Consider the following 24,601-nt stretch of genomic DNA (forward strand, 5'->3'; position numbering starts at 1 on the left):
TTACCTCAGCCAAGACATCACTGTGGATTACCGAAGATACACTGGGAGAGAAAGAGAGAGGAAAGCAGAGTACCAAGTCCTCCATCCACATCTGCATGGTGCACACTGCTCTACAGTGGCCCAGGAGGGTCTGGTTGGAGTCTTAGTTCTGTGGCAAGCACCACCGTTCTACTGCCCCTAGGTTGACACCTCCAAAAAGGCCCCTGTCTCCCCTTATTATCCTCACCCACAAGGCCAGAATGGAGTCAGGAAGAAAATCCCTATTTGTATGAGTAGAGGAACACTAAAAGAAAATCAAGTTCTCGGTTTAGTTAGATTCTAAACTGTTACTTTTACTCTGTGTGTGTGTATTCACATATGAGCATGCGTACCAGTTCTAGAGCTTGAACTAAGGGCCTGAGTACTGGTGCTCTATAAGGCAGGTTTAACCACTAACTCAAATACTTCACACACATTTGTTGAAGAGCTTTGTGCCAAAGAGTATCATGCATTTTCATTTGCATTCTAAGAATATGTTTCTTAGCTAGGAGACTGTAATCCTAACTACTCACAAGGTTAAGATGGAAGGATTGAGGTTCAAAGCCAGCCGGGACAGGAAAGTCCATGAGAACTCTATCTCCAATTAACCACACAAAATGCTAAAAGTAGAGCTGTAGCTCAAGTGGTAGAGCACCAACTTTGAATGAAAAGAGACTAAAGGGAAGTACCCAGGAGTTCAAGCCCCACTACTGGCACTGAGTGAATGAATAAATAAATGAACACACTTCTTTGTGAATTAAAAGGAAAAAAAGTAGGAGTGAGAAATCTGTTTAAGAGGCCCTTGAAGAAGTCTAGTCTAGAAATAACAGTGGCCTGGGTCTACAGCTTATTTAATAAATACTTAAAAAGCTCCTGCTGTGTGCCAGGCCAACCACTTTTACAATCCTGTGAAATGGATACTTTTTAAAAAATCAATTCCAGCCGGGCGCTGGTGGCTCACGCCTGTAATCCTAGCTACTCAGGAGGCTGAGATCTGAGGATCGCAGTTCAAAGCCAGCCCGGGCAGGAGAGACCGTGAGACTCCTATCTCCAATAAACCACCAGAAAACCGGAAGTGGCGCTGTAGCTCAAGTGGTAGAGTGCTCGCCTTGAGCTGAAGAGCTGAGGGACAGTGCCCAGGCCCAGAGTTCAAGCCCCACGACCGACCAAAAAAAAAGAAAAAAAATCAATTCCAGGAAAACAAGAACAGAGATGGTTCATACCATCCCCATAATCATACAACTAGCAAGTGACACAGCCAGGAATCTGTCACCCAAGGCCACTTGTATGTGTGTGTGTATGTGTGAGAGAAAGAGAGACAGAGAGAGAGAGACAGAGACAGAGACAGACAGAGACAGAGACAGAGAGACAGAAACAGAGACAGAGACAGCGCACGCACACTGGTGCCTGAACTCAAGGCCTGGGCACTGTCTCTTAGGTATCTTTTTTCTCACTCTATGACTTGAGCTACAGCTTCACTTTTGTGCTTCTTGGTGATTAACTGGAGATCAAAGTCCCCTGCACTTCCTTGCCCAGGCTATCTTTGAACTGTGATCCTCAGATCTCAGCCTCCTGAGTAGCTAGGATTATAGGCATGAGCCACCGGTACCTGGCGATCCACTTTTAACTGCTACAGTATAGCTGTCACTGAGGCTATGGAGTTGGGGGCAAGGAGAGAAGAGGAGGGAGTTCCATCTACTGCCTCGGTTCTCTCTCCCAGCACCATCCACTCCCTGGCTCCACTCACACACTTTTCTTCTCTTTCTCCACCTCATATGCAAGTTGCCTCTTCCTACTTGGGTGGCCTTGAACAAGTCCCTGTCCTCTCTGGACTTGTGTCCCTCAGCCCTCAAGTGGGAAAGCCCTTCTAGATGGAAGGGCTAGTGTGAACCCCACTGATGCAGATAGCATTCCTAGCATGGCCTCTGGTGCACTGCTCCCTTCATCCTTCCATCCCTATCCCCATCCTCTCTTCCACAGGTCAAATGTTTCTGATCCTTCTGTTGTCTCTCTTGAAAGGATTTTTAGATCATTCATCATCCTGGATGTTTTTTTCTGGGTAGGATTTAGTTAGCCAGTCTCCTATAGAGCATAGAGCACCTGGACCTCCACTCAGCAGCCTGGATGTAGCACAGTCTCAGCCAGGAGCAGAGGATGACCGCCCATCCCCTTTTCTGAACACTGTCTTCCTGTCAATCCAACCCAAGATGGTATCAGGTTTTGAGCAGTGAACACTGAGTAGCCGATATTGCAGTTAAACTTCCCAGTGATTTTTAATCTACAATCCTTCTAAGCCAGGTCTCTCCCATCAGCAAGTCATTGATTATTTGAATCAAAATGCTGGTGGGATCATTTATCTTTGTTAAAATTAATCTGGTTGGTTTCACTCATGATTGCAACCTGTTTAAAAATAAAATCCTTTTGACTCCACTTCAGAGTAGCCCTCGATCATCTAGAAACCTACTTTAAAACAATCAGCAGCAGCAGCAGCCGCCTCCCTGTCATCACCATCATCAGGATCATTATCATCAGATCCTTGATCATTATTATCATGTTAGTAAGCAGAGTTGAAGGATGGAACAACTAAGCCCCAGGAAAGTCAAGAGGAAAGCTGGCCCTCAGCAAGACATCGGACAGGAGCTCATCACTCACTTCCCCATCTCTCATCTCTCTCTACATGTCAGCCTTCTAATTGCAATCTGGTGTTTCCCACTGCTGAAAGCATAGATTGTTCCCAAGCTTTATGTATTACAGCATGCACTTCTTTAAAAGAGATTGATACGGTTCCCAAAGTCCAAGCCAGAGAAGGGAAATAGGTGCTCAACATCATTGGACATTAGGAAAATGAAAGTGAAAACTACACTGATTCCCAGGCATTGGTGGATCATGCCTGTAATCCTAGCTACTCGGGTGGCTAGGACTTTAATGATCATAGTTAGAAGCCATTGGAAAGTCCAGGAGACACTTATCTCCAACTAACCAAGAAGAAAAAAAGCCAAAAGTAGAGCTATGGCCCAAGTGATAGAGTGCCAGCCTTCAGCAAAAAGCTAAGAGACAGCATCTAAGCTTTGAGTTTAAACCCCATGCCAGGGCTGGAAAGGTGGCTCAGTGGTAGAGAGCTTGCATTGCATGCATGAGACCCTGGGTTTGATTCCTCAGCACCACATAAGCAGAAAAAGCCAGAAGTGGTACTGTGGCTCAAGTGGTAGAGCGCTAGCCTTGAGCTGAAGAGCTGAGGGACAGCACTCAGGCCCAGAGTTCAGGCCCTACGACTACAAAATAAAATTAAATAAATAAACCTCATGCCAGTACACACACAAACACACAAACACTGAGATGCCATTTCACAACCAACACCATAGCTGTAATCACAAAGATAGGCAGCAATATGTATTGTCTTAGATAAGGAGAAAATAGACCCCTTCGTTCATTCCTCATGAGTCTATATAATGTACCCTGTGGAAAACAGTCTAGCAGTGCCTGGAACCATTAAATATTGTTACCATATAACTCCCAGAGGAATAAAACATTATGTCCACATAAAAATTGTACACACAAAAAAAATGTATACAAAAACCTATACCTATGTTCAGAGTATCATTCATAATAGGTAAAAAGTAGAAATGATTCAAATGTCTATCAACTGAAAAATGAACAAATTCACAAAATGTTGTATATCCACACTTACCCACATTTTGAATATTATTGAGGCATTAAAAATAATAAAGTAGTTATATACCTTACAATATGAATGGCCCTTAAAACACTATGCTGAAATAATAAGTCAAACTCATAAGGCCACGTATGATATGACTCACTTTTGAGATTTCCAAAACAGAGAATTCTTTTTTTTTGGGGGGGGGGAGGTCCAGTAGTGGGGCCTGAACTATGGGCCTGGGCGCTGTCTCTCAGCTCTTCAGCTCAAGGCTAGCGCTCTACCACCTGAGCCACAGCGCCACTTCCAGCTTTTTGTTTTTTCTTTTTGCTTATGTGGTGCTAAGGAATCGAGCCCAGGGCCTCAGGCATGCAAGGCAAGCGCTCTACCACTGAGCCACCTTCCCAGCCCGAGAATTCTTTTTTATTTATTTTTATTGTAAAGGTGATGCACAGAGGGGTTACAGTTACATAAGTCAAGTATGGAGTATATTTCTTCTCGTGCAGTGTCACCTCTTCCCTCCTTTTCTCCTTTTTTTTTCCCTCTTGGCCCACCTCCATCACAAGATGTATAGTTGATTTCCAACATGATGTCTAGTGGGTATCACTGTTGCATTTGAAAACAGAGAAATCTATAAAGACAGAATTGTGGTTGCCAGGATTGATGGATGGGTGTAGAATATTCACTAACTGCCTATAAATGTAGAGTTCCTTTGCAGGGTTTTTAAAATGTTTTAGGGCAGATGTAACTCTATCAAGCTCTGGGTTGAGTTCTCAGCATAAGTAAAGAAAAGGAGGGGAAAGGATGGGAGGAAAAGGGAGAGGAAGTCCTAAAATTAGGAACTAAAGATATAGATCAGTGGTAAAGTACTTGCGTAGCTTGTGCAAGGCCCTAGCTTCAAGTCTGAACACTGAAAAAAATATTTACTTGAAAGTAGACTCTAGTGACAGAAGCACAACCATGTAAATACACTAAAAATCATGGATATGAACAAGTTAAGTTGGGGGAGGGGGTTGGTATATAAATGGCATCTCAAAGCTAATGTGTAAGGGATGTGGCCCAAGTGGTAGAGCACTTGCCTAGCAAGTCAATGCTAGGCACTGGTTGCTCATACCTTTTGTCCCAGCTACTCAGGAGGCTGATACCTGAGGATCACAGTTCAAAGCCAGTCAGGGTGGGAAGTCCATAAGATATTTATCTCCAATTAACCAGCAAAAAGCCAGAAGTGGAGCTTTTGCTCAAGTAGTAGAATGCCAGCCTTGAGGGAAAAAATCAAGCAAGGAGTATGAGGCCCTGAGTTCAAGTCCCAGTCCCAGCATAACAACAACAACAAACCCTGCAAGGACAAGTTTAAACTCCAGTAATGAAAAAAAGTATCAATAAAACTATTGAAAAATTAAATAAACCTGGGCTGGGAAGGTGGCTCAGTGGTAGAGCGCTTGCCTTGCATGCCTGAGGTCCTGGGTTCGATTCCTCAGCACCACATAAGCAAAAAGAAAAAAGCCGGAAGTGGCACTGTGGCTGAAGTGGTAGAGCACTAGCCTTGAGCTGAAGAGCTGAGGGACAGCGCCCAGGCCCAGAGTTCAGGCCCCATAACTGGACCCAAAAACAAAACAAACAAACAAACAAAAATTAAATAAACCCAAGGAAACAACTCATTGACCCAGCTTGGGTCAGATACTCTAGGAATTGCTGTGATTGTGCCATTAGATACAGAAGGCTAGGTTTGTAAGACTATGCTGTCTCAGAGTTTATGTCATAATAGTGGGGGAGGGGCACAGCTCCTAAATAGGAAAGAGTATTAACACACAAGTAACAAGTGTCAACTATATCAACTGTTTATAGAGAATTTACAGTTATCTAAACATTGAATTATAATGTTTCTTCTGAATTATTATCACAACACTGGGGCTATAAAACCCATTTTACATGTGTTAAAGATTCAGGTTAAATCACTAAGGGTCATCTAATTAGTTAATAAGTAATATGGGGCTAGAGTTCAAAACCAGGTCTGACTCTAGTCTCTTCTCTCAATTATTAGGTCATGCTGCCTCCTTCTGGCTTCATACAAGTGGCTGAGAAATTCCAAAATGTACCAGTGGAGGCCTAACTTTAGATCCATTCTTTATTTCATTGACATATTACTCCTTCACTAAAGGAGATTGTCTATTAGGAGATCTGTCCCTTAACTGTCAGCTAGTTTCCTTTGCTGTCACAGCCACTGTTGGTAATCTTGGGGAAGTTCCAAAAGATGAGAAACAGTTCCTTCACTCCCATTAACCACACCACTGTCCACACCACCAACCGCAGTCTGTTAAAGACACAAAGAACAAGGACAAGAACACGACTTGCTGAGTTATGATTCGATAGATCTGTAGCAGCCTCCTGATTCACCTCACTGTCAAAACAAGAAATAAGGTTAAGTTCGCAAGACATATGCATAGCAAACCAACATGGCTTTTTTTCCAAGTGTTCATAAGCTGCCCACTTAATAATCTGCTCTTAAATTCTGCCAACAATGTGAGGACAGATATGTCAAGCCTATTGGCCTGTGATAACTCAGTTATTTTTCCCCCTTTACATATATAAGTAACCATACATACACACACACACACACAATCACATATACATATCAGCTGGGCATTGGTGGCTCATGCCTATAATCCTAACTATTCAGGAGGTTGAGATCTGAGGATTGCAGTTTGAAACCATCCCAGACAGGAAAGTCCATGAGACTCTTATCTCTAATTAACCACTGGAAAACCAGAAGTAGAGCTGTGGCTCAAATGGTAGAGCACTAACTTTGAGCTAGACAGCTAGGGACAGTGCCCAATATTGCTATGGTTTATCATTTATCAGAGATACTGGACAGTGTTTCTGCAGCCCCATCTGCACATATTCCTGCAGGGTCCATGGAAATACACCAAGTCATTTGACCCCTCTCCCTCCTTGACTTCGACCTTTCCATTCACATTGGTCCCAGCTTTTCCCAGATGAAGCACCTTCTTCTCCATGAAGAAAGCAGAAGTGCCTAGGAATGGAGTTGTTCTGTTTGCTCTCTGTCATCTGGCCACAGGTGAAAACGAAACATGGAAGGGGTACAGAAAACCAGGGTCATGAAAGCTACATTTGAGAATGGTAAGATGCTAAAGGCAATAGAAAGATTGTTTTAAACATCTGAATTTTTAAAATGAGAAGGGACTGGGTGCTGGTGGCTTATGCCTATAATTCTAGCTACTCAGGAAGCTGGGATCTAAGGATCACAGTTCTAAGCCAGCCCAGGTAGGAAAGTCCATGAGACTCTTATCTACAGTTAACAACCAATAAGCCAGAAGTAGAGCTGTGAACTCAAGTGGTAGAGTGATAGCCTTAAGTCAAAAAGCTAAGGGATGGCACCCGAGCCCTGAATTCAAGCCCCAGTATGGGCACAAAAGAAAGAGAGACAGACAGAGAGAGGAGAGGGGAAGAGAGAGAGAGAGAATTGGAGTGATACCCACTGCTGGGGAAGATGGCCTACTCTACATAAAAGAAAATGTGTTCATTGCTTATGGACTGCATATTTCACAATAAGATTATAATACACATTATTTTTATTACGCTTTGTGTGTGTGTGTGTGTGTATGTGTGTGTGTCCCAGTCCTGAGGCTTGAACTCAGGGCCTGAGCACTATCTCTGAGATTTTTTGTTGTTGTTATTCAAGGCTAATGCTCTACCACTAGAGTGGTCTCCACTTCTGGCTTTTGGGTAGTTTATTAGAGATCTGAATCTCACGGACTCTCCCAACCAGGCTGGCTTCAAACTGAGATCCTCAAATCTCAGCTTCTTGAATAGCTAAGATTACATAAATGAGCCACCAGGGCCCAACTACCTTTATTTTATACTCAGGAAAACTGAAACTCAAGGAAACTGGGCCCAAGGTAACAATCCCCCATGATGATATAGTTAGTTACTTAATGGTAGATTTGAGTAGGTCTTGAACCTGGGACATCTCAGAGAAGAAGTTCTCAAACTTCTTCCCTGAAAGCCCTTCCTGAGTGTCATAGTTTCAAAAATCCAGAAGGAGCCTAGCAGACCTTGTGGTAATGTGTGTGTGTGAAATAGCTTGAGCAAGCAGTCAGGCCACAGTCACTGAGGTGGAAGAAGATAACATGGAAGTGTTAGGCAGAAACCCACTTCCTGAGGGACTTATAGGAGATTGCTCATTCATTCATCCAACATCTGTCAACCCCTGCCAGATCCTCCACAAAGCCATCAGTCATTCAAGGGAGGACTTCAGATTTGGAGTATAGTTTATGTTTCCTCCCCCATCCTTTCTGGAGACCAAAGACACCCAGGTCCCCACAGGACAAGTGTCTTTGAGCCTTACCACCCCAACCACAACCATTGTTGCTGATTCTAAGTGTGTTTCTGCTCAGAACACACCGAGGACACAGGGGCAGGGAGATGGAGTTCCTGGCTTTGGCCAGAAGAGTTATCACAGCTCTTTGCTTAATAAGGCCTTTAAATTATCTCAACAAAGAGGAGGCTAAACACTTAACTGCTGTGGAGAACATCGTATTGATTGGAGGAGAGAGTCTCTGGCCAGCGTGGCCAGGCTGAGCCAGAGCCAGGCCACGCTGATCCCAGGGGGTAGCTGCCAGAGTGTGAAGTACTTAAAAGAGTTTTCTAAGCAGTAAGGGGCTGGCAGCATCTCCAAGCCACTTCTTGGCTGAAGAGGCTGGTTTTCAGAGCACAGAGTCTCTCTCTGAGACAACATGGGTAGTAGAAACTAGGTAAAAGCAAGCTCCTCACTGAGCAAAGTCCCTCCGTGTAAATCTTGGTACCTCACTACCTTTGTCTGTAGATGAATACAAAGTGCTCAAGCCTCGTGGGGCTTGTGTGAGGCAAAAATCTGTAAAAGAAAAAGAAAAGCTTCACAAACTGTAAATCTCCATATGACTAGAAAGTGAGTTCATTGTTTATTATTTTCATTATCATAAATGAGATCCTCTTGCTGTTCTGCTTACAACTCACCCATATCTTGCAAGACATGAGAGGCTCGTTCATGTAATCCTAGGTACTTAGGAGGCTTAGGAAATCTGAGGATCGAAGTTCAAAACCAGCCTTGGCAGGAAAGTCCATGTGAGTCTTATCTACAAATAACCAATAAAAAACCACAAGCGGAGATGTGGCTCAAGAGGTAGAATGCCAGCTTTTAGCAAAAAAAAAAAAAAAAAGCCAAGGAAGAGCCCTCTGGCTCTGAGTTCAAGCCCTAGTACTGGAACCAAAATCAATTTTTTTAATTAAAAACTCATCCATGCTTTGTTGTAATTCTGGATCTTTAACAAACTGAAGAGTTTTTGCATGGCAAAGAACATAGCTAGCAAGATAAATAGAAAGCCCAGAGATTGGGAGATCTTCACCAGCAATGCATCAGACAAGAGCCTCATATCTAAAATATACTTAGAGCTCAAAAAATTTGCCCAAGCCGGGCGCTGGTGGCTCACGCCTGTAATCCTAGCTACTCAGGAGGCTGAGATCTGAGGATCGCGGTTCAAAGCCAGCCCGGGCAGGAGAGACCGTGAAACTCCTATCTCCAATAAACCACCAGAAAACCGGAAGTGGCGCTGTAGCTCAAGTGGTAGAGCGCTCGCCTTGAGCTGAAGAGCTGAGGGACAACGCCCAGGCCCAGAGTTCAAGCCCCACGACCACAAAAAAAAAAAAAAAAAATTTGCCCAGCGCTGGTGGCTCATGCCTGCAATCCTAGCTACTCAGGAGGCTGAGATCTGAGGAGGCAGAGATCTGAGGATTGCGGTTCAAAGCCAGCCGGGGCAGGAAAGTCCATGAGACTCTTATCTCCAATAAACCACTAGAAAACCAGTGGCGCTGTGGCTCAAGTGGTAGAGCCCTCGCCTTGAGCTGAAGAGCACAAGGACAGCGCCCAAACCCAGAGTTCAAGCCACACAACCGACTGAAAAAAAAATTAAATGCCCTGAAAACAAACTCTCAAAGAGTAACATTCCAGGGGCTAGGAAGATGGCTCAGTGGTAGAGCACTTGCCTTGCATGCATGAGGCCCTGGGTTCGATTCCTCAGCACCACATAAGCAAAAAAGAAAAAAGCCAAAAGTGGCGCTGTGGCTCAAGTGGTAGAGTGCTAGCCTTGAGCTGAATTGCTGAGGGACAGCGCCCAGGCCCAGAGTTCAGACCCCATGACCAGACCCAAAAAAAAAAAAAAAAAGAAAGAAAGAAAGAAAGAAATAACATTCTAATTAGCAAATAGGCTAAGGACTTAAAGAAAGACTTCTCAGAAGTAAGAATGGCCAATAGACACATGAAGAAATGTTCAACATCTCTGGCCATAAAAGAAAAGCAAACCAAAACAACATTGAGATTCCACTTCACTATTGAGATTCCACTTCACTCCAGTTAGAATGGCCATTAGCAAGAAAACTAAGTGTAACAGATGCTGGCAGAGATGTGACCAAAAGGAAATATTGATATACTGTTAGTGGGAATGTAAGTTTGTTCAACTACTCTGAAAAGTGCTACAGAGGCTGCTCAAAAAAAAAAAATGTAGAACTATCCTATGACCAAACAATTCCACTCCTGCACATTTATCTACTAGATCACAAACAAGGTTACCATAAAGCCACCAACACAACCATGTTCACCACAGGCACAGAAGCATGAAGCATTCAGTGGGCCACTGTGAGTAGCATAGATTTCATCCCAATGATGAACATGTTTGTTTGTTTGTTTGTTTGTTTATTTATATTGTAAAGGTGATGCACAGTTACATAGGTCAGGTAATGAGTACATTTCTTTTTGGACAGTGTCACCTCTTCCCTCATTTCCTCCCAGTTTTTCCCTCCCAATCATCTTCCCCCGTAAGTTGTATATTCATGTCAACATAGTGTCTAGCCAATTCACCCTTTGCCCCACCATTTCTGTGCTTCTCCTTCCCCTTCCTCAAACAGATAAATTTACAAATAAGAAAAAATGTACAGAAGTCAAAGCAGTAACAAAGGGGGGAAAACACCCCCCCCCCCAAAAAAATACCAAACCAAAAGAAAAATTACAAAAACCACTTGTTTCCATTTCTTGGAGTTCATTTTGATAAACAGTTGGTGGGAATGTGGCCAAAAGGGAAAACTAATACACTGTTGGTGGGAATGTAAACTTGTTCAACCACTCTACAAAGCATTATGAGGTTCCTCAAAAGACTAAACATACTGCTTTCCAGAGTGGTTGAATAGGTTTACACTCCCACCAACAGTGCAGTAGGGTTCCCTTTTGGCCACATCCCCTCTGGCATCTGTTGTCATTAGATTTCTTGATTACAGTCATTCTAACTGGAGTGAGGTGGAATCTCAATGTTGTTTTGGTTTGCATTTCTTTTATGGCCAGAGAAGTTGAGCATTTCTTCATGTGTCTATTGACCATTCTTATTTCCTCTTCAGGGAAGTCTCTTTAAGTTTTTAGCCCACTTAATATACAATGGAATTCTATGCCTCCATCAGAAAGAATAACACCACCCTTTTGTTAGGAAATGGAAAGAGTGACAAAAATCATATTAAGTGAAGAAAGCCAGACCCAAAGAAATATAGGTCCCATGGTTTCCCTTATTTGCAATAATAAGTATATGTCTAGGATAATCTTATCAGATGAGCAGAAAAGTTCAAAAGCTATGTACATATGACCATATGATGCTAGAGCTGGGAAGGTGGCTCAGTGGTAGGGTGCTTGCTTCGCATGTATGAGGCCCTTGGTTCAATTCCTCAGCATCACATAAGCAGAAAAAGCCAGAAGTGGTGCAAAAAGCCAGAAGCGGTGCTGTGGCTCAAGTGGTAGAATGCTAGCCTTGAAGAGCTGAGGGACAATGCCCAGGCCCAGAGTTCAGGCCCCATGACCGACCAAAAAAAAAAAAACATGATGCTAAGCAAAATGAGCCCAAGATATGGACACAAGAGGTTTTTCTTTGTCATTGTTTATAATGTACTATGTGGGGTGTTTTTTTGTTGTTGTTGTTGTTTCTTTGTATGGACTTTCCCCTATGGTATATTCCCTGTTGCCACTATATTTGTTTTTCGTACCCTGCATCTTGTATATACATTTATCTAATTTGGGGAGGAAAGGGGAATAACAAAATGCTGAAACAATGACACAGGATGACCCATTGCAACAAAAATATTCACAAGACACTTTGTTGGAAACAAACTTTACAACCTCTGGTGGCGGGGGAGAATGGGGTAGGTTGGGGAGGGAAAGGATAGGAGAAAAGCAAAGGAGTAGGTAACAGCATTCAATAAGAAATGTACTCATGGGCTAGGAAGGTAGCTCAGTGGTAGAGCGCTTGCCTTGCATGCTTAAGGCCCTGGGTTCAATTCCTCAGCACCACATAAGCAGGAAAAAAAAAGCTGGAAGTGGTTCTGTGGCTCAAGTGGTAGAGTGCTAGCCTTGAGCTGAAATGCTGAGGGACAGTGCCAGGCCCAGAGTTCAGGCCCCATGACCGGACCCAAAAAATAAAGAAAGAAAGAAATGTACTCATTACCTTATTCATGTAACTGTAACACTCCTGTACAGTATCTTTACAATAAGATTTAAAAAAAAAAAATTTAAAAAGACTAAATATAGAACTTCCTTTTGACCCAGAAATTCCACTCCTGGAATTCCAGTAAAACTACCAGCACAACCATGTCCATTGCAGTATTGTTTACCATAGCTAGGATATGGAATCAAACCAGATGCCCCTCAGTGGACAAATGAATCAAGAAAATATGGTATCTTTACACAATGGAACTCTATGCTTCCTTCCATCAGAAACAACGATATTGTACCATTTGTAAGGAAATGGAGACTTGGGGAAAAAATACATTAAGTGAAGTAAGCCAGACCCAAAGAAACAGGTTTCATGGTTTCCCTCATTTGTACTAATTAGAATGTGCCTATAAATCTACAAGAAAACACAATGACAAAAAAATTATATTTGGACAGGATAAACTAAGCAGGACTCTAAATATTCACATGGTAAAACCAAAGGAGGATATTCTTAGGAAAGGTCACTAGAGCATATGATCATATGAAATGGTTTATTGAAATGAACTCCAAGAAATGGAAACAAGTGGTTTTTTTAATTACTTTTCTTTTTCTTTTGGTTTTAGTTTTTTGGGTTATTTTTTCCCCTTTGTCACTGCTTTTGATTTCTGTACCTTTTATCTTGTTTGTAAGCTCATATGTTTGGGGGAGGGGAAGGGAAAGCACAGAAATAGTTGGACGAAGGGAGAACTAATACAGCAGTGATACTCTCTAGACACTCTGTTGACAATGAACTAGATAACTTGTCAGGGGAGGGGTTGGAAGGGAAAAACTGGAAGAAAATGAAGGAAGAGGTGACACTGTTCAACAAGAAACATACTTATTACCTGACCTATACAACTGTACATTGTAAGGTATATTAAATAGATAGGCTTCATTAGGTAGCCGTTGAAGAGAACACCCCCACGCTATTCAGGCAGGAAAAAGAGTTTATTTACCAAACTGCTGCCCCCACCATATGTGGTGGAGAGGCATGGCTGAAAAGGAAGGGGCGACCCACCCCTGGGCCAGGTCTTATCTAGGCCAGGAACAGGAAGAGGTGTGGCCAGGTGGGGGAAAGGTGTGGCCACACTGGATCTAGATGTGACCTCAGGGTCTGGGACCCTCCTCAGGTCAGATGGGAGGCATGTGACCAGAGGTGGCCCAGGATGTGACCTAGCAGGAGGGGAAGGTGACTGCTTCCAGGTCTACCAGTTACCTAGGTAACAGATACTGGGTGGAAACAGCCAAGAGTAGGGAGGTGTCACTGTGCAGACCTTACATACATCACCTTTGCAATATAAATAAATAAATAAGCAAACAAACTCATCCACGTTCGTCTTTGTACTTGGGATGAAACCTATGCTGCTCACAGTGGCCCACTGCACGCTGCATGCTTGCCATGCCTACCTCTCAATCTTCTTTGCCTCCCTCAATATCCAGTTCTGCTGGCCCTTTGACAATCCCTAGAACAACCCAAGCTCCTTACCACTGTCTCAGGGCCTCCAAACCTCTGTTCCATCTGCCTAGCACACATATACACAGAGATTTTGTGTCTTTGTCCTTCACCTTCAGATATTGGTTTAAATGTCAGCATATGGGCCAGGCCTTTCCTGACCACATTCCCACTTCCTGGCACAGCTGCTTCCTTCCTTCTCTTTATAGCTACAACCCCAAGGCACAAACAAACCTTGTGTTTCATATTGTCACTTCCTTGGGTATATAGTCTTCTTCTCATAGGAAGTCGGTTCCATAAGGACTCCATAAGGATCTTTTGTCTTGGCTCATTCTCAGATTATATTCCTGCAACCTGGCACATAGTAGGTACTCTAAGCAATCCTTGAATGAATGGATGAATGAATGAATGAATGGCACATCATTGGCTGGGATCCTTAATTAGTTCCCCAATGGCTCCTCTCTTCCTTACTTCCTGTTACTGTCTCTTTCTCTCTGTGTGTCTCTCTCCCCTTTAGCTATGGTGACATGGTGCCTAAGACAATCGCAGGAAAGATCTTCGGCTCCATCTGCTCCCTCAGTGGCGTCCTGGTCATCGCCCTGCCAGTCCCTGTGATTGTTTCCAACTTTAGCAGGATTTATCACCAGAATCAGAGAGCCGATAAACGCAGGGCACAGAAGGTAAGCCACACATGAGACGGTGGGGACAGGGAGGAGTGGAAGGAGCAGGGGACACAAGTTGGTTGCCAGGCCTGGAGTCATCTGGAAAATCCCTAAACAAATATCCTCCAGCTTGGGAAGGGAAGGCAGCTGCTGACTCAGAGTCTCACCAGCATCGTAGATTCTAGCCCAGGCAGCGTGCCCTCGATTACCTACATGCTGGTTATCATCCTCCTTCGCATATTCCCAGGCCATGGTTTGGTCTGTAGTCCAGCTCCACACTCCAACCGGGGCCACTGGGCAGTCTCTTGGACCCTCCTTCTCCCAGCCAAAAGCTGACTGGGAAACAGTCTCATTTTAATATCTTATAATAGCCTATACAAAACCTAGTGACAAAAATAAATGTGCTGAAGAGAAAAATGAATAGTTTGAAAGGAGAACATCGCGAGGCCAGTGAGTTCCAGAACAAATGGCATATCGAGCTTTATAGTTCATTCCAGTGCCAGAGGGAGAAACTGTAGAACCCAATGGATGACCACCAGGAGAGTCATCAGCAGCCCTGAGGAAGGTTCTAAAGCTATGCTCAGTGTATCCTTAAAGCGGCAGGGAGGCGGGAAACGCAGTCCTGGGCCCCCAGACACAGAGAGATCTCTGCAAGGTTGGAGGCTCAGAAGAGCCTCCTTCATGAGAAATCCTCAACCACCAATTAAGCCAGTGCTCACTTAGTTCAATTGTGAAGCCAGCTGGCTAAAGAAGGTCCCTGGAAATGGCTCCTCCATTGTTCCTATCAAGGAAGGGGTATTTGAGGGGAGTGCCCCATTTCCCTTCTGGTCTGAGCTGATATGTAGAGCCCTCCCCAGTATCTCTATCACCAGAAGGTATGGTCAGAGCTTAGGATTTGAGTCTTCATATATTATCCTTCCATTCACTTATTGTACAGATTGACTGAGCACCTACTATGTGGCAGGCCTTACAGCTGATAATTTGCTTCCACCTGCCTTGATAACAGGGCTTCATACTAGATTCCGGCAATCCAGAATTTCAGAACAAGTCCCTGTGTATGAACTATAATAAGGCCATAAACCCATGAAAGAAAATGCATAATAATTACTGTATGATCATTTACATAAAACAATGTAGAATGAAATATTCATGGTGTCAAATATAATCATACACCAAACTCACTTGGTTCCTTAGTCTCTTATATCACCTGTCAGGTATGTTAGGTTACTTCCTTCCTCACCCTCCTCCTGCCCCTCTCTGCCTGTACTGAACTTACCTTGGCCTGGTCTATCATGTTGCCAGCCTTAAGATTTCTCCTCTGGCTTTCTCTGTTCCCCTTCCAGCATCTGTTTCCTATCTCTTTACCCGAGATTTGGGTTTCTCCAACTCCTACCACTGCAAGCCACCCCAGAAATGGAAGTTTGGTCTCTTCATGTTCAATCCAGCTGGGAAATGTGAACAATGTCTAAATTCATTACACAGTTCTAAAGAATAGGGTAGGAAGAAGCTGGGATCTCATATACCAATCCAGGAGCCTGGGGCCCTACCGAGCCAGGGTCTCACATACACTCTGCACCCCATCTCCTAAACCTGGACTAGGACTTGAAAGCAGGAAGCACAAGTTGGTTTCCAGGAAATCCTCTGCTCATGGGGTGAAAGCCCTCCACAGTCGTGCTTTAGGTAGCTCCCTTGGCCACCTTCCCCTCCCTCCCTACACTTGTGCCTTCTTCTTAGAGCATCTCACCTGTAAACAACATGGTGGTAGGCTTTCCCTCTGGACTGGATAAAGCTCGTTGTGTGCAATTAAAATCCAGAGGGAGTAACTCGGCGTACTTTTTTCTCTAAACTGCTGAATCTCCTTGCTCAGCTTCCTTTGTCTCTCTTCTGCCTCCCTTTGAAATCAGAGTAAATATTTACAGTGTTTTCATCTAGCCTGGAGACGGTGCTCAGCCCGATCTCTTTCACCTTCTTATGATAGGAAGACAAAACAAAAACAGTAATTCCTGCTTCTAGCAGAGTCTGTAAAAGTGAGTCTAGGCAGACAAGCCCTAGGGACTTCCTGGGAGAAGAGAGATGAGACAGGGAGGAGGCCAGGGAAGCTGGGCTATTCTTCAGCCCAGATTCCATACCTGGAGCTGATGATGCTCAAGAAATAAGCTCAATCCACAGGCCTTGGGGGCAGAGGTTCATCATCCCTACCTGGTTTGCTCTGATCCAGATGGGAGCATGACATCTGGAATGGGGTATCTGTACCCCACCACCATTTCTAGGAGATGCCCATGTTCTTCTGACTTTGGGAAGGATTATTCAGGGCAGGGGGTGGGGGAAAGGAGGCCCAGGGGGTTGGGTTTTTTTTAGCTTGTTTTGTTGTCTGTACTTGTGAATGCAAGGCAAATATTCTACCACTAAGCAACACCCTAACACTACAAGGCATATTAATTAGGTAGCCGATGAAGAGAACACTACAGTGGTATTCAGGTAGGAAAAGAAGTTTATTTACCCAACTGCTGCCCCACCACACAGGGTGGAGAACACATGATCAAAGGGGAGACCCACCCCAGGCCAGGACTTATCTAGGCCAGAGATGAGAAGAGGTGTGGCCAGGTAGAGGAAAGGTGTGGCCACGTTACTCCAGGGTCTAGGACCCTCCCCCTACCTCTGATGGGAGGCGTGGCTGTGGGAGGTAATGGCTTCCAAGTGAATGAGTTTCCTAGGTAAGGAAGGTACTGGGTAGAGACATATACAGGAGGTGAGGAGGCCAAAGCCTGCATGGCCTGGGAAGACCTTACAAGTACCATATTCTTTTTTTATTATTATTATTTGTACAGTGTTAACTTTCTCCACTTTGGTATTTTTTTTGAGATTAAGTGATTACATACATTTCACAAAATTCACAGTATTGTGGGATAGAGGTACTTACAGTCACAAACACTTTATTTTTTGTCAGTCGTGGGGCCTGAACTCTAGGCCTGGACGCTGTCCCTCAGCTCTTCAGTTCAAGGCTAGCATCCTACCACTTGACCCACAGCACCACTTCTGGCTTTTTTCTGCTTATGTGGTGCTGAGGAATAGAACCCAGGGCCTCATGTATTCTACAAACACTCTATCTCTGAGCCAACTTCCCAGCCCTTACAAACACTTTTTAACCTTCACAAGGTGCATTGCATTATCATGGTCTATAGGCTATGGTCTCTACAAACTTTGACATTACAACTGTTTTTTCCAAATCAAGTGATATGTACATTTATTTCCTTTTGCTTATTCTTTGTTTTAATTAAATATTTTATGGAGTCAGCCACTGGTAGCTCACACCTTTTTTTAATTTTTTTTAAATTTTTTATTGTGAAAATAGCGTACAGAGGGGTTACAATTACACAGGCAAGGTAATGACTACATTTCTTATCAAGCATTGTTGCCTCCTCCTTTATTATCCCTTCCCATCTTCTCCCTCCCCACACACACACACACCCCTTGCCCGGCCCAAGTTGTAAAGTTCATTTTTCAACATTACAACTTGTACATCTCATTGTTGCAATGGGTCCACCTGTATCCCTATTTAAGTGGTTTTCACACTTATAATCTTAGCTACTCAGGAGGATTTCAGTTCAAAGCCAGCCCAGGCAGGAAAGTCTGTGAGACTCTTATCTCCAATTAAATGCCAGAAAACTGGAAGTAGATCTGTGGCTCAAAGTGGTAGAGCATCAACCTTGAGCAAAAAGAGCTCAAGGACAGCACCCAGGCCTTGAGTTCAAGCCCCACAACTGACCAATGTATATGTGTGTGTGTGTGTGTGTGTGTGTGTGTGTGTGTGTGTGTGTGTGTAGAGAGAGAGAGAGAGAAGAGAGAGAGATAATTTGCATATACAGATACTGGAGTATACTAGGCCCTCCATAATCTAGCTGGGCTTTTTCACTCAAAGTCAATGCTCTTCAACTTGAACTACAACTCTACTTCCAGTTTTGTTGTTGTTGTTGTTGTTGTTTTGCTGACTAGTTGGAAATAAGAACCTCATGGACTTTTCTGCCCAGGCTGACTTCAAATGGCAATCCTTAGATCTCAGCCTTCTGAGTAACTAGGATTATAACACCTGGCTTTGAGATCATTTTAAATTCACATGTACTTGCAGAAAAAAATAATACAGAGTGGTCCCTTGTCTAGTTTTTCCTGTTTTTTCCAATGGTAAGACTTTACAAAACTATACAGTAAAGGCATAACTAGGGTATGAATCCTGGTACAACTCAACCATCTGATTCAAATTGCCCATTTTAGTTGTATGGTATAAGGATGGGGGTGATAAGCTCATGAAGACCACCACAGTCTGATGACTGAGACCAACCAGTGTCAACACCACAAGAATACCTGGTTGCCCTTTTATAACCCACACCCCTGCTGTGACCCATGGCAACTATTTATCTGTTCTCCATTTATAAAATATTTACATTTCAAACATGTTATAAATGAACAGTCCAAAATCAATCTTTGGAATTATTTTTTTATTCCATATAATTACTAGATAGTCATCCCAACTGTGTGTCTCAACAGTCCCTTTGTTTTCATTTCTGAGAAGTAGTCCATAGGATGGAATTCCCAGTTTGTTTAACTGAGAAAAGTACCTATTTCAGTTATTACAAATAAAGCTGCTGTGAACATTGATGTACAAGTTTTTACATAAATGTGTTTTCATTTCTCTTGGAAAAGGCCTAAAATGCAATTTTGCCTGTCTTGTCTTTTGGCCACTCCGTTTCTCCCTTATTTTCCTTCTTCTGAGTCTTTAAGAGACAGAGATCCAAGTACTCTCGTGTCCAAATGGCACTTGCTCAATTGTGGAAGGATTTCAGAGGTTGATAAAATTAGCCCCTTGCTCATAAATGGTGTCCTGCCCTGTAGAGGGTGGAAACATTCTCCTTACTAATTTCTCCTCAAATCCTGGAATCTCCATCCTAGTTGAAAATGCAGCCCCCTGGGATTTTACCTTTTAAGTTTTGAGACTCGCATGATAGAAATGGAAGTCAGGGAAGGAACAGGAGAATGCTATGGAAGCTTTGGCTTCAAAGCCAAAGGCCAAAGCTGAAGCATCTAGTCCCCTGCTTTGCCCCAGCTAAATCACTTCTCATACACTTCCTTTTTGTCTTTGAAATGGCCTGGATGGGCCTTTAAGCTCTGAATTTCCACAGTGCCCAAGGTCATGGAAGGGAATGAAGCTGGCTGATTCACACAAAGATAAAGTCCATTACATTGACTTTATAAACCACAAGCATCTAACCAACTGATTAGCTTCCTTTCTTGGCTGCCAGGAGCTTTGCTTGAGTACTTACTCAGTACAAGAGTCCTGTGCTGGATGCTAGAGATTAAAAAAAAAAAAAGTGGGCTGGGAACGTGGTAGAGTGCTTGCCTCACATGCATGAAGCCCTGGGTTCAAATCTTCAATACCATATATACAAAAAAAGTTGGAAGTGGTGCTGTGGCTCAAGTGATAGAGTGCTAGTCTTGAGCAAAAGAAGCTTAAGGACAGTGCCGAGGCCCAGAGTTCAAGCCCCAGGACTGGCAAAAAAAGAAAAAATGTTCATAAGCCACAGGCCACTAGCCCTCAGGAACTTAAATCCAAGCTAGAGAAGCCCTCCAAATTTCATATGCTAGGTATGATTCTGTCAATAGATCTCAAACCTCTTTATCCTTTGTGGGAAATGATTAAGCGATATGGTATATTTGATATGACAATCTGCTGCTTTAATAGAGCCCAAGGTACCATAAGATTAAAAGAAGTGCCACAAAGGAGAACAGGAGAATCTTTCATCTCTGGAAAGTAATGAAGACAGACCCCAGATATGAGAAAGGTCTGGCTGTAAGTGGTACAATCAGATTATATAAGGCTATAATGAGCTTGACACAATTGGATTTCCATATGCAGCTCTCAACACCTAGCACTTACCAAGAGCAATAACAGCCACATCCACAAGCTATGAGGAACTTGCTTGAATATAAACATCTAGCCAAGGGAAAAGCTGAAGCAGGATTCCCAGAGAGAATTGCCTTAGACCTTCAGGAATGTTCTTTACTCAGAGAGGCAAAGTAGCGGGGCTCACTTGATGGCCTTTCTCTGGTTCATTCAGGTTCTCTGGTTCATTCTCTCCTTCATCTACAGGAGTAGCCATCACTGGATTTATAAAGATCACACACACACACACACACACACACACACACACACACACACACAGAGGAATAAAAAAGTGTACTTGATGAGCAGTGGTGGCTCATGCTTATAATCCTCTGACTATGGTCAAGTGGTGCAATGAGAGTATAGTGTCTCAGGTCCCAGGCCTCCTCCCCTTACATCAGGCATCACCTGGGAGGCCAGCATCTCAGGGCAGCCTGCTATCATTGACCTTGCCCAAGCTTCTTGTCTTCCTGTATGTTGGTCTCCCTCACTCTTCTATTATCTCTGCCAATCACAGAAAGCCCGCCTTGCCAGGATCCGAGTGGCCAAGACAGGAAGTTCCAATGCCTACCTGCACAGCAAGCGCAATGGGCTCCTCAACGAGGCACTGGAGCTGACGGTAGGTGGCTGGGGGAGATAAAGGAGAATGGGCTGATTTTCTGCCCATGGACATCAGCACTGCTGCCCCAAAGCTCTAGTTGGAACCCCAAAGAGGACATGCTCCTCACCTTTCCCCATTTACATACCTCTCCAGAAAGTTTCTCACCACTACCCCTAAACCAGCTGGTGTCAAAGGTCCTATCCTAAGACTAAACTATGTTTAATGCTGACTCTAGAATGTGGCTCTGGTCTTGTTCTATGGAGAAACAAGGACACCAGAAAGAGATATATCAGCTTTATGTTCAGCCTCTCTAATTTCTCTCTCCAGGGTACTCCAGAAGAGGAGCATATGGGCAAAAGCACCTCTCTTATTGAGAGCCAGCACCATCACCTGCTGCACTGCCTAGAAAAGACCACTGTGAGTCTCAGCCCATTGCCACCTCCTGTCTCTTCCCTGACCATAACTTTTTCCTAAGTCAGCCTCAGATTTTCACCCTAGTCCACAAGTCAGTCTGTCCCCTTCAGACCCAAAAGGCATTGCTGAAGACATGGTAGAAAGCCTATTCTGTCCTGTGGGAGCATAGAGAAAGCCATTCCTCTACCTCCCTACCCACCACTACACCAGCCTCCACAGCCTATTTGATTATTGACGGCTACAGGCATCTCCATTTGTCAGTTCTGATGGGTATCATCCTTCAACACGCAGTCTGAATTCATACCAAACAGTAGCAAAGTGTCAACTTCTGTCCCACTTCTGGGACTAGGTTGATGGGATCTATGAGTCCCTTTGTGTTACCTGTCTCTTGGAACAGGAGGCAGCTAATGAAGGAACAGTGCATATATTTCTCTAGCCAAGATTTATGGACCCCCTCTCAGTCACTCTGCAATTTCCAGGAAATTCAGATATGAAAAGGCTGGTTGCTAAAGGAGTCGTCATGGTTTAGGGTGCCCCAGCTGGAATGGGAATGATGCTTGTGTCTCCCCCAACAGCCTGAATGGAAGGGCAGTAGGGCTAGCCCTGAACTCTTGGCAAAAGAAAATTCTGAGGATATTAGGAAGGAGAAGTCGGAGTAGACAAACCAAAGTGAAATCCTTCTTGTCCCTTTCTAGACACTCCCTACCCATAGAGCTTAGAGTCAGGACTGAGCATGCTAAGGAATTCTGTAATTCCCAGTGTTCCATATCCTGGCTTCCCTGATGCTAAAATGACTGTTAATCTGAACCAAACACGGATACTATGAATGGCAGTTGAGTCTAGTGAGGACCTCCAAAAGGGAAAGGTACTCTGCAAATCATAGTTTCCAAGACCTATCATCAAGAACCGTATATTCCCATCTAGAACTTTCCTCAAAGATGCTGAGCTTGCCAAAGGACTAGGCCCAGACCCAACTGCCCTTTCTAATTGCATGTGCTGGGTAGAATGTATAAATTGAAATCATTATGGGTAAAAATATTGAGGTTTGAAGGGCTGGAATGTTGGCCTTGGAGAAATGGGATTTGGGCATTGAGACGGAATGCTGGCATTCAAGGAGTAGAATGCTGAATTTGAGAAGAATGTTGTATTGTGGGGATGGGATGTTAGGATCCAAGCTCTGGAATGCTGGGGAGGAATGTGGTACTGGGGAGTGGAATGATGGGGTAGATGGAGAATGTTGGGATGGAAGGAGCGAATGTTGGTTTTGAGTGATGTCCTGTTGGAACCAAAGGGTGGAATGTTGGGGGGGGGGGGCAGAATGCTGGGAATGAGGGATGGAATGTTGAACTCAAAGGATGGAATGCTGGGATTGATTGACTGCCAAAACTGGCTTGGGAATGCTGGAATGTACAATCAATGGTGTTTTTATCTTCTGTTGGCATGTTGTCCTGTAGGGATTGTCCTATCTTGTGGATGATCCCCTGTTATCTGTACGAACCTCCACCATCAAGGTATAACTTTTTAAAAATTCAATTGATGTTTTTCCTCTCTGAGTCTTCTGAGTCTGTGGATCTCCCCCTTTCAACCCTTGGTCTGGTTCTCTGCATGTGCTGTTGATTCTTTGGGGCCTATTCTACCTCTGCTGTCATACCCAGTGCCAGCTCAGGCTTCAATGATTGTGCTGAACTACCCAACTGCCTTTATAATCCCCTCTTTTGACCTCCTCAAGGGCTCTGAGGGTATGGTGGGACATGGCATCAATGTCACTTTCCTATTGAGTGTCCATGTGCCACTTCTCTGGCCCAACTCTTCAGGGACTCCTGACATTGGCTTTCAGCTGGGGATGGGGGTGGGAGGAGGTCTGTCTTGAACTCTATTCCTATGATACTTCTCCTTTGACTTTCTCCCTGCTCTGACTGCCTTCGCTAGGACATCAACACCATAGGTTTTTAGCCACCTGACCAAGCAGCCACTTTTTAGTTAGCCTGGGTTGTTCTACATGCCACCATCAGGACCTATAGTCAGGAGATGGTTAGCATTCCCTCACATTGACATAAGAAGTCCTGTGCCTCCAAGTATTTTAAGGATAAATATCCCATCATTAGACACAATATTAAAGAAAAAAACACTAAAAGAAAACAGCCAGAAAGCCAGGTACCAGTGGTTCATGCCTATAAGCCAAGCTACTCAGGAGGCTGAAATCTGAGGATGGCAGTTCAAAGTCAGCCTGGGCAGGAAAGTTCATGAGACTCTTAGCTCCAATTAGCACCAGAATACTAGAAGTAGCACTGTGGCTCAAAGTGGTAGAACACTTTGAGCATAAACAGCTCAGGGATAGCAACTGGGCCTTGAGTTCAAGCCTCATAACTGACAAAAAAAAAACATAAAACAGCCAGATAAAGTGGCTCAAGCCTGTAATTCGAGCTATTGGGAAGGTAAAGATCAGAAGATTACAGTGTAAAGAAAATGGAGTCAAAAAGAAACAAGTTGGTGAGGCTCTACCTCAACCAGTGGCTGGAGACAGTGGCTGGTGCCTGTTATCCCAACTATGGGTGCAGCACAACAGCTGGACTCCATGGTGTGCCCTTGATGTCCCCAGCAACATGAGGAAACACAAACAGAAGACTCACTGTCCAAGCCAGTTCAGGCATAAAGCAAGAACTTATCTCTAAAATAACCAAAGGAAAAAGGGCTGGCAGAGTGGTTTACGTGGTAGGGTACCTGCCTAGCAAGCAAGGATAGGCCCAGCAATCTGATGGCTAGAGAGGCCAGATTGATTCTTTCTATATTTGGTGCCTGGGGGACACCATTGTCACTCCTCCCAAATGCTTATTTATGATCCAGGCAGCTGCAAGCCCTTTTCTTCAAGGCCCAGAGCAGAGACAGGCAGCCATCCAGTGTCTGGGGCTCATGCCCTTCCACCTTTTCCTACATCTTTTGCTTCTGCCTCCTGCAGAACCATGAGTTCATTGATGAGCAGATGTTTGAGCAGAACTGCATGGAGAGCTCAATGCAGAACTACCCATCCACAAGAAGCCCTTCACTGTCCAGCCATCCTGGCCTCACGACCACCTGCTGTTCGCGTCGCAGTAAGAAAACCACACATCTACCCAATTCCAACCTGCCAGCCACCCGCCTGCGCAGCATGCAAGAGCTCAGCACCATCCACATCCAGGGCAGCGAGCAGCCGTCCCTCACTACCAGGTGGGTGGCTTCCAGCTCATCACCCCCAAAGGACTGAGTCATTTCATTCCCAGAATTAAACAATCTTAGCATTTGAGACAACCTGGAGAACCATCTAGCCAT

The 24,601-nt window shown here is 44.1% G+C and overlaps 1 protein-coding gene across 3 annotated transcripts in view; it reads left to right on the forward strand.

Moving 5' to 3' along the window:
* The window catches only part of Kcnd3 (potassium voltage-gated channel subfamily D member 3), a 221,412-nt gene that overhangs the window by 195,806 nt on the left and 1,005 nt on the right, over nt 1–24,601 (forward strand). The window contains exons 2-6 of one of the 3 annotated variants that reach the window (XM_042681438.1): nt 14,201–14,363; nt 20,798–20,899; nt 21,209–21,298; nt 22,750–22,806; nt 24,252–24,499. In XM_042681438.1, the coding sequence (XP_042537372.1) occupies nt 14,201–14,363; nt 20,798–20,899; nt 21,209–21,298; nt 22,750–22,806; nt 24,252–24,499 (660 nt within the window). Of the gene's footprint in view, nt 1–14,200; nt 14,364–20,797; nt 20,907–21,208; nt 21,299–22,749; nt 22,807–24,251; nt 24,500–24,601 lie in introns of all 3 variants that reach the window. The other 2 variants (XM_042681453.1, XM_042681446.1) reach the window with 2 other exon arrangements.

This window comes from Dipodomys spectabilis, unplaced genomic scaffold, assembly GCF_019054845.1.
Source record: "Dipodomys spectabilis isolate Male_0828 unplaced genomic scaffold, ASM1905484v1 ptg000002l, whole genome shotgun sequence".
NCBI classification, from domain to species: Eukaryota; Metazoa; Chordata; class Mammalia; order Rodentia; family Heteromyidae; genus Dipodomys; species Dipodomys spectabilis.